Source organism: Schistocerca cancellata, chromosome 8, assembly GCF_023864275.1.
Source record: "Schistocerca cancellata isolate TAMUIC-IGC-003103 chromosome 8, iqSchCanc2.1, whole genome shotgun sequence".
NCBI classification, from domain to species: Eukaryota; Metazoa; Arthropoda; class Insecta; order Orthoptera; family Acrididae; genus Schistocerca; species Schistocerca cancellata.
In genome coordinates this window covers 303,388,648-303,402,686 of record NC_064633.1, presented here as the reverse complement: position 1 = coordinate 303,402,686, position 14,039 = coordinate 303,388,648, and the positions used below count along the sequence as shown (strand labels likewise).

Sequence of the window (14,039 nt, the reverse complement as noted above, 5' to 3'; positions counted from 1 at the left end):
GCGATATAGTTAGCCAAGACAGCGGACGAGAAAATGGAGGCAAAAAGGGGGCTTCCCACGTGCTCGGGTATTTTGACATTCACGGCTGTAGAACCAGTGGACCGTTTCGACGCGAGCGCACGATCGCGGAGGCCGTTTGCCTAACGTGTCCATGTATCGGTATCCGAAGGTTCTGGAAAAGATACGGCCGGCCGGTGTATAAAAGGCGTGGGACACCAAGCTATCGGCACAGTTCGGTGCAGGTAGCACTCGGCGAACACACACAGATAGTTCTTGTAGCGATGGCGCCGAGACCGACGAGCCGCCTTCTGGTGTTGGCGTGCCTGCTGCCAGCAGCGTGGGCTGGCGCCAGTCCGGATCCTGCGCAGGACATCCGGGGAAAGATGTACATGATGCGCTCCGCCAGCAAGGACCTCGACTCCTCGGCCACTGGGTACATATACCAGTCCGACGGCAAGGGGCCAGTGCAGGTGGTGAAGCTCGGCGACGCTGACGGCGACGGCAGCGCCTACTACGACCATTACGCTGACTACGGTTCCGAAGGCGTGGAAGGTGGTGTGGGTCTCGGCGGCGGAGCCGGCTACGGCAAGTACTACGGGCCTGGATTCGGCAAATACTACGCGGCGGTTGGGCTGGGGCTGAGCAAGTTGGTGCTGCCTAAGGGCTTCGGCGCCCTCGGACACGGAGGCGGGCTCGGCGCCGGCGCTGGGTTGGGATACGTGGGCGGCGAAGGTATCGGACACATCGACTACGACGGAGGTCTCGAGCACAGTGCAGCTCTGGAGGACCTGGGCCACGGCGGGGGCGCCGCTGGCGGACACAAGGGCGCCGAGTACTACGGATCTCAGGGCGGCGGCTACCAGGACTCTGGTTACAAGAAGGGTGGCGGTGAGTCCTACGCCGAGGGTCACCACGCTGCCAAGGGTGGCAAGGGGGACAAGGGCTACAAGGTGCAGGAGTCATTCGACAAAGGCGAGAAGGGCGTCCACGCAGCCGAGGCCGATAAGGGACACTACAGTGAGGGAGCTGGTGAGAAGAAGGTAAATCTAAACCACAGTTGTCATTATTTTCTAAATTATTTTGTAGTAATTTTTGTCTTACATAGCCCATTGGAACACTCAATGCATTTATTCCCCTTGTGTTCCATATGACTCTTTTCCATCTGCGAGCTGCTTTTCTTTCTTCAGTCTACTTGGTTCTTACATATTTTCACCTCATTCTTTTACTATACGACCCACCAGTCTATCTTTTGATACAACAGTTCCTCGTCTATTACTTTATCTGCTTCTGTCTGCATTCTCACCTAGCTGCTGAACCCAAGCTATATCCTCTAATTTTCGGACATGTGTCATACGTTTGTGTGCAAGTCTCATTGTTGGGAGTCTTTGAATATGTTCTCAAAATTTGAGCCTAGTGTCTGCTGCCAGGTTTGGTAACTTCTCTGTCACTTTAGGGGATTTCCGTCAATATCTGTCCTCAGCTATTTTGGCCCAATAATTTTCATTATAATCTTTGGTTCTTCCTCCGAGATTTTTTCGAGGTTGCTTTCTCTGTTGAGAATTGAAGTTTCGGCTGCACGTACAGCTTCAGCTTTGATCACCATGCTGTAGTGCCTAACCTCTGTATGTTTCGACATGCACTGCTTCTTGTAGATGTCATGTGTTCCCCTGTACGCTCTCTTGAGTTACTGTAATCTAAATCTCCCTGCTTTCTTTTCTAGCTCCGCTGGATCTATGATCCCACGCAGATACCTTAAGCATCTGACCTCTTGGTTTGCATGTACTTCGTGGCAAGCAATCTTAAAGTCTTCTGTAACTCGTCCAAGTTGGGTAAGCTTCCCTAATTATCTTGTCTAAGATGAGGTTGGAGTGGTGGCAGTCCGCATCATTAGTCTAACACCGTTTTTAATTGAAAAGTGCTCTGTCATCTCTCCCACAAATTTTACCTAACTTTGCGTCCTCAGGGTTTCCTTTATGAGGTACACTATCTTTGAGTCTAGTCCCTGCCCTTCTAGGAAGTCAAGAAGAGGCTGTAAGTCAATCGATTGATATGCTTTCCTGCAATCGAAGAAAATGCCGATGATTGGGCTGTTGCGAATTGAATAATATTTCAGTACTGTTACTAAATGGAACATGTTTTTCACGAGCACCCTGGAAGAAACTTCGTTTGGTATTCGCTGACCTTCTGTTTCAGCTGTGTTTGGGTTTTTTGAAGTAAACTTGAAGGCAATATCTTTTACGTTCCTTGAAAAACAAAGATCCCTCGGTTGTTATTTACGATTCTCCTGTCACCTTTCTTTTAGAATGTGTAGGCTATCATAAATACATCGTTTCTGAACTTACTTTCCACGTGCAACAGATACCGACTGAGAATCAAAACACTGCTCCTACTCATCCTAGAATACTGTACAATGTATTCATCAGTACCACTGTCCTAATTTAACTCTACCAAGACCTGCCAAGTCACATTGTCTTAGTCCTACACAAAACGTCACAGACTACTTGGAACAGAGAGTGAAACCTAGACATCAGCAACTCCGCAATTTGTAGCTTTACGTCACCTAATTTTAAATGAGCGGCTTGAACTGAATATGGAATGCCTGAGGAAGCACGTGGGCTCTCTTCCTCTCAGAAATTGAGGCCAATTTCAAAGCTAGAGATTGTGTTACGAAGGACTGACGTGACGTTCTCATGGCTGTTACAGATTTCTTGCACAATGTACTTATATTTCTGCACATATTTTATCTGAATTTATTCTCGTTCTCTGGGTCGATGTATGAATACATTTCTCTCTTCATTTACCTTAAGATGGGAGGCATGGTCATTTGTCTGTTTGCTAATCTTGTAAATTGCATGTCTGAAGATTACATGGTTTAACAATTCTGTTTCTTGGATTTCTGCGAGCGTCTTCCACGCTGAATGTACTGTCTTCTATGAGAGAATATTATCAACACAAGGGATGATTTTAATGAAACTACCTCTTGTATTGTGAACGAAATTATTCCTTCAAAAACGCAAGTCTGTAAACATGGTAAATTCACTGTTTCTTACCAGAAAATGAGGTTTCATTGCGACAGAAATTAAATTTTTTATTACTAACTTGCAGTAGAATAATATTTTCTGCAGCAGTATTATATTATCTACATCTTTAATTTCACTGTCTGTTGCACATTACAAGAAATTATTAGTTTAGAGGTAACTGCTTGTTAAAGCAACTAATTCACGGTTGATGTTCGGCATTGGGAGGTGGTGCCTTGAAGTTTACGTTATTACCATAAACTTTTAACAGCGAGAATTAAACTTTAACTGCCATTTGGTTAACAAAAGCACAGTGAGTTGTTAGTTAAAAGGTGCAATGACGAATTATTTCGTTGTTTTCAGTAGACTTTCAGAGTACGTATTCAGAAAAGTTTGTCAAATCTAACACTTGAAGCGACCGATTTAAGTGTAAGAGTTTTCAGTCAGTGAAACATTACTAAAGCTAAAAAAATAACACAAAACTTGTGTACCCGATAAGAGTTCATGAGTAATTCAAGAAAGTTAGTGGGGTGAAGAGCACGAAAGGAAGAACTTGGACATCACAAAGAACATTCAGTATGGTAGTCAGTCAAAATGAAAAAAAAAAATTACTCATTTGCAATAAACGCATATGAGGGAATTTTCGGTTCACTTTTAAACGAAAGATCACTGACTTTGATTAGGAAAGATGCACGTACGTCTGTGTGGAACAGTAATCGAAATAACTTTATGGAGTATGCAGTACGGAACTCTCCTGATTGTCATAAATACCCGTTACATCTCTACTTCTGTATCTGCTGCACTATTCACAGAAATGGCTAATATAGTTTTAGTGCGACATTTTTCAAGGGACACATTTCAAGTGCTATGAATTTTGATTAGCATGCTGCAGAACTGAATATTAGATTATAACTTTTTACTGACACTAAGTTCAGTGCCATCTGTGATGTTGCATCCTATGGTCCGACCTTAAAAAGATTCTAGAAATTGTTTAACGATATACTTCTAGGATTTTATTCACAATATGAATCATTACTTCGATGTAATATTCTGTTAGAAAACTTTCTTAAGTCGAATCCTTTTGACTGTTCTTAGTTTCTTGTATTATGTTAAATCAGTTTAATTTTTTGGACGTCGTTCTACCTGTTTCACAATAACTAATTACGAATAGTGGAGATAAAGCTCAGTGCGGCAGTGGTTCTTTCGAATAGTGTCATCATATATAGCTTTTGGGGTTATATGGTACGTAAACCACGTCCTTTATAGTTTCTTTTATTTCGGAGTTATTGGTTTTCGGTATAGTCAGGTACTTTCTCAACATCCTCCGAAACTAAGCGCCATTGCTACTCACTTAGCTGACATGAAATACAGATATCATTGACACAGAGTCAGTTTCAATCTGCTGTTACTTGGCTGTTTTACAGCGTGACTATATTTTGGTTGCGTATGTTTGGTGATTTTGTGTGCAGTGGTCGTGATATAAAAATTGTTGTGCACCATGACAAATGGAAGTTGAGCAATAAACCAGTTTATAGTTTTCATGCCACTCCAACAGTTATGTACGATTTATGTTAATCTGCAGGAAGTTACTGCACTGATATACGGGACGCACGGCTGTACTTCGGAAGGTGGAGGGTGGCTACGAGACCAGACTTTAAGATGTACTAGTTTTTTTATCTCATCCTTTGGCATTAAGAAGGGAATTATGTTATATAAACAAAGATAACGTGCGACTGCTTTTTTCAGTAAGGCAGAACCAAATGTTATCCTTGTTATGAATGGGGCAATTCAGTAATAGCGTGTATATTAGGACTTTCTTTGGAATCATACGAGCACGTTGGTACGCGAGAGACATACGTGGCTGAGCGTGGCTGTTTTGGACCCAGGCCCACCACGACGAGGCGGCGCACTACGGTGCCGAGCAGCAGGGAGCCAAGGGCTTCAAGAGCGCCAGCTTCGGGGAGGAGGGCAGCCACCGCAAGGGCCACAAGACGAGCGGCTTCCACAACGTCTACCACAAGGACGAGTACAAGAAGGACCACGAGTTCTACGATGACGCCCACCAGAGCGGCCACCACAGCAAGGACGGCGCCTTCGAAGCCAAGCAGGCCGTCAGCCACGGCGGCTACAAGAAGGGCGGCCAGTTCGAGGGCGGCCACGCCGAGAACGAGAAGGGCGAGAAGGGTGCCTACTCGAAGGTACGTCCTCCATTTGCTGTTTGTCTCATTGCGATGCATCTCCTGACACTGAAAGACCGCAAGAGATGCAAATCAAAAAATAACGGGTGATAAAAAAGTCAGTATAAATTTTAAAACTGAATAAATCACCGAATAATGTAGATAGAGAGGTACAAATTGACACACATGCTTGGAATGGCGTGGGGTTTCATTAGAACCAAAAAAATAAAAATTTCAAAAAATGTTCGACAGATGGCGCTTCATCTGATCAGAATAGCAATAACAAAATAAGACAAAGCAAAGATGATGTCCTTTATAGGAAATGCTCAATATGTCCACCATCGTTCCTCAACAATAGCTGTAGTTGAGGAATAATGTTGTGAACAGCACTGTAAAGCACGTCCGGAGTTATGGTGAGGCATTGGCGTCGGATGTTGTCTTTCAGCATCCCCAGAGATGTCGGTCGATCACGATGCACTTGCGACTTCAGGTAACCCCAAAGCCAATAATCGCAGGGACTGAGGTCTGGGGACCTGGGAGACCAAGCATGACGAGAGTGGCGGCTGAGCACACGATCATCACCAAACGACGCGTGCAAGAGATCTTTCACGCGTCTAGCAGTATGGGGTGGCTCCAATAAAACTCCATGTCATTCCAAGCACGTGTGTCAATTTTTACCTCTCTATCTACACTATTGGTTCAAATGGCTCTGAGCACTATGGGACTTAACTTCTGAGGTCATCAGTTCCCTAGAACTTAAAACTACTTAAATCTAAGGATATCACACACATCCACGCCAATGGCAGGATTCGAACTTGCGACCGTAGCGGTCGCTCGGTTCCAGATGTAGCGCCCAGAGCCGCTCGGCCACTGCGGCCGGCTATCTACACTATTCCGTGGTTTATTAAGTTTTCAAATTTATACTGAATTTTTTATCACCCGTTATTATGAGACTAAAGCACAAACACTGTCCTCTTAGTTTTCTACCTAGGCACGACTCTCCTCCAAGCACTTACAGCTAGGAATAATTGAAACACTTTGCATAGTATTTCGCCACATGAAATTGCAGATAGTCGTTAAATGGATTCAGTATATTCTAAAGGTTTAGAAACAAGTCATTTCATGAGGTAACCGAAGGTGGTTGTAACAGTAGTAATGAAAATATCATTACCAGATTTTGAATGTTTAGACGGCGACAGGCACATGTGCATTATTAACTTGACGGTTCCAGAACTCAGCTTCAAATTCTGCGGTTTTGAGCACGATTTCTGTTTTGAAAAACTGTTTTCCAGTGTATCTCATTCGTTTTCAAGGTTCGCTCAAGTGACACAACTTTTCAGTTGCAAAACACAACTTTCACGGACACACTTGTCGGTTCTTTGTGATCTTTCCCAGGTCTGACAACGCTGCTTGCTAGCACTATAGAACTGGACGGAGCCGCTATCGATTTACTAATGATGTAATACCCCAGAATTCTGGTAATATTAGCAATTACTGAAAATCATTTCCCATGTCTTCGACCTCGGTCCTAAATTGTACGTGCAGATATAGCTGACTGTTGAGTAGTCACGTAAATTACACTTGTAGCAGCAAACATCTTTAAACTATGAACAATGACATTTGATCTTCCGCAAATCTTCAGCTGATGCTGTTTATGGAGCGTCCAGAGGCATAATGTTATGTGTTCCCTTGTTTGTAATGTTAATAAAAACGCAGTTACTTACAACAAATCTAAAATTATGATAAAATAGCTGATTACTGACAACATGATCATTCCCTGTCTGTGTTTCACCGTAGCGTAACTTCGGAAAATCATAACATAGATCCAAATCATAACACCTGAAGATGAATCCACGTGTTCCGAAATATTGTGCATAATGTGAAGTTATAAAGACGGAATTTATGCATACATTCATTTGAATTAATGACATTAAGGTTATATAAAACTTAATGGAGCAGAGCATAGTAGCGAATCTCGTTTTTTGAGCTTCTGCAAACGTTGGAAAGTGATAGTTTGCACGCTGTTCATCTTGGAATCAGCAGAATGCATTTTTGCCAATTCCGGAATTAATTTATCAATTGTGCAAGACTTCATACATTCACATTCGGAACAGAATATTATTTTAGACTACTTATCCTAAAATTGATACTGACATCCCCCCTTGTACCCACTGCTTGGGACGCCTATTTCTTATGACGCGTAACGTTACAAGGTTTATGCTGAATATTACTAAAACTTGTACTTCTTGCCCTATTTAGATACATATCTTAGGTCGGACAGTGTCTCTGGCTACGACATGAAGGATCGAAATTCTGTCCTGGGCAAATCCAAATTAAAATAAAACTGCTGACCACTTAAAGAAGAGGCATTGATGCTAGAAAGAAGTCATGAAAATACATCGGGGAAGGATGACAACATGTTATAGCTCCAAAACGACTGTCCTTTGTCCCCTCCGACATAGGGCAAAGCAATTCTGCACTTTCAGCTCAGTACTTTCAAAATGATTAGTTTTTCTCTCAGAAAAATAAACTTTCATTTGTTCAACCACCTTAACGGTCAGTATCTTTCCTCTAATTCGTACAGCCCTCTGGTAAGACTTCTCTTTAATTTTGCAAACTAGTGACGAGGTTCGTATCAAGTTTTGCTATATCCATTGGCTTTGGACGTTTTTCGCTAAAAAGACTAGGTTTGAATTACGAAAAAGAATTCATGACAACTGAAAGCGTTCCTAAGTACCACATCTTGCTTGGGTTTGATAAATCATTTCGTCATCTCATCACCTGCCAAATAAATAAAAACCCAGCTTCACCTTCTAAAATATTTAGCCGGCTCTTGCCCTCGTTTAACTATGTTTAGCAGTGTATATCACTGCATTTAACATACATGTAGGTCCTCTCTGGATTTAAATTGGATTCATACATCTAATACACCCCGTTCCTACTGCGTTGGGAACTGTAAATTAAATGTCGAGAGTTTATTTCTGATAATATTATAGTTCGCTGTCTGTAAAAGCTTATCTGACGAAGAGAAATACATTAATAGCAAGTAACAGCAAGTTTTTTCTAAGAGCATGTGTCTGGAGACTAGCCCGCATCTCGTGGTCGTGCGGTAGCGTTCTTGCTTCCCACGCCCGGGTTCCCGGGTTCGATTCCCGGCGGCGTAGGGATTTTCTCTGCCTCGTGATGGCTGGGTGTTGTGTGCTGTCCTTAGGTTAGTTAGGTTTAAGTAGTTCTAAGTTCTAGGGGACTGATGACCATAGCAGTTAAGTCCCATAGTGCTCAGAGTCATTTGTCTGGAGACTACCTTTTTAAGGAAGCTAAATGTCGACCATACACAGTGCAGGTTATAAAAAATGTGATGTTACAGATAAACGTACAAAACTGTATGGCTAGGTTAGATAGTTAATAAAGAGGTATAGAACCGAACTATGAAGAATCGAGTTTTATGCAATAACTTGACTAAAAGAATGGTTAAGCTGATGGGAAACATTAAGAGGCTATTTGGGAGGAAAGCATGAGAGGGTAAAGACTGTAGAGCAGGACAGTTTTAAACGCAGGACGCACGTTATAATGGATATAGCTTGTAGAAGTTGTGCAGAGAACAATGGAGTTACACAGTATATACTTACTAGGAATGCTGCATCTGTCATTTACCAGATAACTATGACCACTTTGTTGTAACTGATTTGGATAATATTGACAGACAACAATAACCAAATGCCTTTCACAATATCTACACACAATATAAATAAGGACAGTGAACACCAATGTGACTGTCTGTGAGTTACGGTGACCATCCCTTCCACTTAGGGCGCCCACAGCGACGCAGCTAGCGGACACGACGCCGCCCACGGCGAGAAGGCGTACCACGGGCACGACGAACAGTACGGCGCCGAGGAGCAGGCGGGAGGTGGCCGGAGCTACGCGCACGCCAGCGGCGGAGGTGACGCCGGCTATGGAGGCGGCAAGTACGTCGGGGGCGGCTACAGCGGTGGCAAGTACCTGGGAGGCGGCTACTGATCGTCGCCGCGGCGTCAACGCCCCGATGGGGCACTTAGTCACATTCTGTTATGTTAAAGCTTCTTGTATGTAAATTAATAAATTATTTATGTATTTTGCAAAACGTACCGTCTTTCAAATTTACCTACCAATTCGTTAACCCTTTGACTGCTGGGGTCGTGTTAACTCGTCATGCCTCGCCATTGCCCTGGCGCGCCAGACGTGGTTAAGCTCGGCCCTTAGGTTTTCCATACAACGGTAAGGACATGCTGACTCGAACAGTGCCACCAGCCTTTACACCGCTAGGGGCAAGTTTAGGCGCGCTGAGTCACAGTTACCCGGGCGCGACAGACGTGAAAGCACGCAGAGTTATATTTCCGACCTGCTCTCCCAGTAGCTGTTCAGTGGTCTGACTGGATAGTTCCGGAGTGCGTATATGTTCGTTGCTATGCTCCCTCTTTGCAGAAATCGACTTCGCTTTCCGTGTTTGCGTCAGTTTTCTTGCTCTCTACGGGAGATGTCACGTCGCCGTGGTTGCACAGATAATGAGATCCTGGATATGCTCACTAGGTGCGACAGTGAGTGTGAGTTATCTGATGTTGCTAGCAGTGATGAGTCTACAACGGAATCTCGAAGCTGTAGTCCTCAGTCCTTTACATCAGAGGAGAGAGCAAGGATTACAGTCAGCAGTTCCTCTGAACCCGAGGTATCAAGAAGTGACAGTGAAACGCTTCGGAAAAGAGCTCGCTTAAGTGACTCATTTGACTGGAAAGAAACCGATTTCCAGCCGTTGAATGAATTCTTTGATGACTCGACCTCAGGACACAAGTGTCAACTAGATACTGACCAAACCATTCTTTCATCTTTTGGTGATATTTATGTCTGAAGAACTGTTGCAATTTATTGCAGACTTTTACACCTGAGAAAATACTACCGAATCTGTGAATTCTTGGCTGTCAAAGTGGAAAGACACTGGATTTGAAGAAATTAATTGTTTTGTTGCTATTTGTCTTCTAATGGCGCAGGTTAAGAAGTTAAAAATAAGTGTTCATTGGTCAATAGATACACTTTTGAACACAGCAGTTTTCAGTGAAATTATGTCCCAAGACCGTTTTTGTCTACTTCTGAGAATGCTACACTTCAGTGATAACTCCGCAAGTACTGGGGGCAAAAGTCTATTTAAAATTAGGACGATGGTTCACAAAGTTCGTAAGACGTTTCGTAATTAATTTCGTCCAGATAACAGGTTTTGTATAGCTGTTCAAAGGACGATTACCTTTTAAGCAATTAGATTCGGAATAAAGACATTTATATTGTGTGACTCTCAGAGTGCGTATATTTTGGATTTTATTGCATATACAGGCGCAACAACACAAATTCGATTCCACAATTTAGGGAAAAGTGGCGATGTAGCGGCATCTCTAACGGAACCGTATTTGGAACAGGGTCGTATTCTATATGTCGATAATTGGTACTCGAGCCGGACCTGTTACTGTGGCTTCACAGCCATGGAACGGCAGCATACGGCACTGCTCGTAAGAATAGGCGTAAAATGCCAAAATTGCAGAAGAAATTAAAACGAGGAGAAACTGAGTTTAAGTCCACTGACAAGATCCTTGCTATCAAGTGGTGCGATAAGGGAGTGGTGTGCATGTTGATCACAAGTCACACAACACAAATAAGGAAACCGTAATGTATTGTAAATTACAGTTCGAGTAAGGGTGCAGTTGACCGTTGTGCCCTGTTATTGAGTTCAGTGGGATCAGTGCGTAAGACTGTGAAATGGTACAAGAAATATTTTTTCCCACATTCGGGATTTGTGCATTCTAAATGCTCATGCTCTCCACCGGTCGGTAACAGGGCGAAAAATGGCACTTGCTGAGTTCCACCTTTCTCTCTTAAGGGAGATTGTAGAAAAATATGCTACAGAACGGTAAAAAAGCTGGTAGGGGAAGGTGCAACGATGACGAGAATCCTCCACGTTTCACAGGGAGACATTTTCCGGCTGTTATTGTGAGTGAAAATTCGCAGAAAAGTACGCTAATGCGCAGATGCATGGCACGAAACAGAAAGTACCCCGGGAAACTAGCGGAAGAATCTAAACCGGCGACAGACTGTGCGACCGACTAGTCATTTCATGAGTACGTTACAGTTAAACCCACCGATTCCATATTCTGCTAACAGTTATTGTATCTCGACCAACGCGAGCAGCATGTCGCGATACGATAAACCGCAATCGCGATAGGCTACAATCCGGCCTTTATGGAAGTCGGAAACGTGATGGTACGCATTTCTACTCCTTACACGAGGCATCACAACAACATTTCACCAGGCAACGCCAGTCAACTGCTGTATGTTTATGAGAAATCGGTTGGAAACGTTCATCATGTCAGTACGTTGTAGGTGTCGCCACCGGCGCCAACATTGTGTGAATGCTCTGAAAAGCTAATCATTTGCTTATCACAGCATCTTCTTCTTGTCGGTTAAATTTCGCGTCTGTATCACATCATCTTCGTGGTGCAGGAATTGTAATGGCCAGTAGTGTAGCTTGCGTGCTGTAAAAGTAAGCGGTTTTAATACAATGGCACATAGAAGATTAATGAAAAACAAGTCGTCCTTCTAAGATTCCTTATTATTAAGTGTCAATAACATTTCAGCGATTAAGGACTTGAGAAGATTGTACCATATAGTCCACGGTCATTAATTGCAATGCTTCAGCCTAACATAGTTATTATAGGTGAACCTTACGGAACTAGAGATAGATTGGGTAGGAGTTCGAGTCGCGCTGTTTCTTTCTTTTTGTCAATTTTTTTTTAAACTTCACGTTTTCCAAAATGTTGTGGCGTTTCTTATGAAATTAATAGCGATAATGTCTGTATTATTTGATGGTATGTAAATATAAGTGGGCTCTATGACAGGACTAAGTTTTTTGGATTTGGTGAACTAAGGTGATGCAAATGGGGGCTGCAAATTGGGGCCTCTAATACTTTTTCACATAGTAAACATCATTTTAGTGCAAAACTAATCACGATTCTAAAAGCTTGGACATTTAGCTATTTTTAAGCGTAGTTTCCGCCACGATATATACATTTTTGGAGACGCAACGGGAGCTTTTTCATACTCGCGTCGTACGACTCTCCCGCCGACTCGTACAGGAAGGAAAGGACAGCTGCCTCCAGCTCTTCGTCGCTTGAGAATTTCATCCCCCCCCCCCCCCCCCAAGTGTTGTTTCAAGTTAGGGAACTGATAGTTGTGACTGGGAGACAAATCTGAGCTTTACGAAGGATGGTCAATTATTTCCCTCCCGAATTTGGTGACGAGATTTGCCGTGGTGCTGGCGACGTGAGGGTGGGCGTAGTCAAAATGCAAACGAACGCCATTTCTCAGCCGACCCCTCCTTTTGTTCTTCATAGCCCGGAGTAGCTTTGTTAGTGTCTCGCAGTACCTTGCCACTTTGACTGTTGTACCTGTTTCCGGGTAGTCGTCCAGCAGATCGCCTTTCCTATCCCAGAATACGGAAGCCATCACCTTCCCCGCTGACGTCATTTGCTTCAACTTTTTGACATGTGGAGAACCGGAATGCCACCATTGTTTTGATTGTTCCTTATTCTCTGTCGTGAAGTAGTGGGCCTAAGTCTCGTCCCCGGTTACAACTTAATCTAGAAATTCCCCATCCTCTGCCCGGTAAGGCCGCAGAAACTTCCGGCCACTTCCGATGCGCTTCTTTGTGTGTTCATCAGTGAGCATCAGCGCCACCCAAGTGGCAACACACTGTGATACTTCAAAATATCCGTCAAAATCTTGCCCACGGTAGTCTTAGAGACGTACCCTATATTCGGCGATCTCTGGCACAGTCAGACGGCGATCCGCTAGCAAAACTTCTTCGACTTTCGTTACTGTCTCATCCGAAACATGGACGCCCGGGACGGGCTTCGTCGTGCACGCCTGTACGGCCGTCTGACAATTCCCTACACCACTTGCGCACAGTTTTACGTCCACACGCTTTTATCCAAACACATCGGTCAGATTTCAATAGGGGTTGACACTCAAGCCACAGAAATCTAATTACAGAACCCTGTTCATACTTGGCTGAAGTGTCGACTTTCCCTCCCATCGTTAACGGTTGCTACGCCAAAATTTAGCCTCGCAGAGAGGTGGGACTGGCAAGAAAACAAGAATATTGGAGAGGACAGGAAGGAACAGGGTGTTGTCATCAGATTTTAGGCATTCGCTCTGTCCCGACGGGAGCTCGTTGGAGACCTTACTTTGCGGATACTGAAGCTTTTATTTATATATACTGCAGACGAGACAACATGACTACTATATGGGCCAGTCAATGTGCGTTTTAAAAGAGCTAACTTACGAAGTTTAGGAGCACACATTTTCGTGAACAAACTGTATAGTTTGCGAGCCAGATAAAGCAGACAGCTGACGCTGTAGAGCTCGGAGAGCGCAAAATCACATTAATCGGCTAGTTCCGTTTGCCTACGGCGCTGACGTAGGATATCCCGTCCGCGTGCACATCAGTGTTAGCTGCCACGTCCCGTGTGACGACGGCTTCATGCTCGCACACAGGCACTGCACGCGCGGCTGAGCACGTGATTCGATCGCTGTGCCAACTGCAGAGGCTTAACGATTCAACTGTGCTGGCGCGCTGGGCTGACTACTTTCGTGTCCGATGAGCTCAATAATTACCTTTCAAGCGTTGTTTCTCTGACGCTATTTCTGTTTCTCATCCCACATCGGTCTACGTAAAGCGCTACAAACAGGAGACCTACAATCCTTTTTTATATACGTGAATAATATAGCTTTCACATTTTCTGATTCCTATGACTCATTTCTCATG

The 14,039-nt window shown here is 43.9% G+C and overlaps 1 protein-coding gene across 1 annotated transcript; it reads left to right on the top strand.

Annotated features, from left to right (window-relative positions):
- The first annotated feature begins 281 nt into the window (after positions 1–281).
- On the top strand, positions 282–9,214 carry LOC126095536 (keratin, type I cytoskeletal 9-like). Its single transcript, XM_049910317.1, has 3 exons — positions 282–1,040; positions 4,904–5,215; positions 9,005–9,214. Exons 1-3 carry the CDS (start codon positions 282–284, stop codon positions 9,212–9,214), a joined length of 1,281 nt encoding a protein of 426 aa, XP_049766274.1.
- The last annotated feature ends 4,825 nt before the right edge of the window (positions 9,215–14,039 follow it).

What these genes read in the sequence shown, in the direction of transcription:
- LOC126095536 (XM_049910317.1), top strand. Translation starts at nt 282, where the DNA reads ATGGCGCCGAGACCGACGAGCCGCCTTCTGGTGTTGGCGTGCCTGCTG. An exon ending in AGGGAGCTGGTGAGAAGAAG is followed by an intron (nt 1,041 to 4,903) that starts GTAAATCTAAAC and finishes TTTTGGACCCAG; the next exon opens with GCCCACCACGACGAGGCGGC. An exon ending in AGAAGGGTGCCTACTCGAAG is followed by an intron (nt 5,216 to 9,004) that starts GTACGTCCTCCA and finishes CCTTCCACTTAG; the next exon opens with GGCGCCCACAGCGACGCAGC.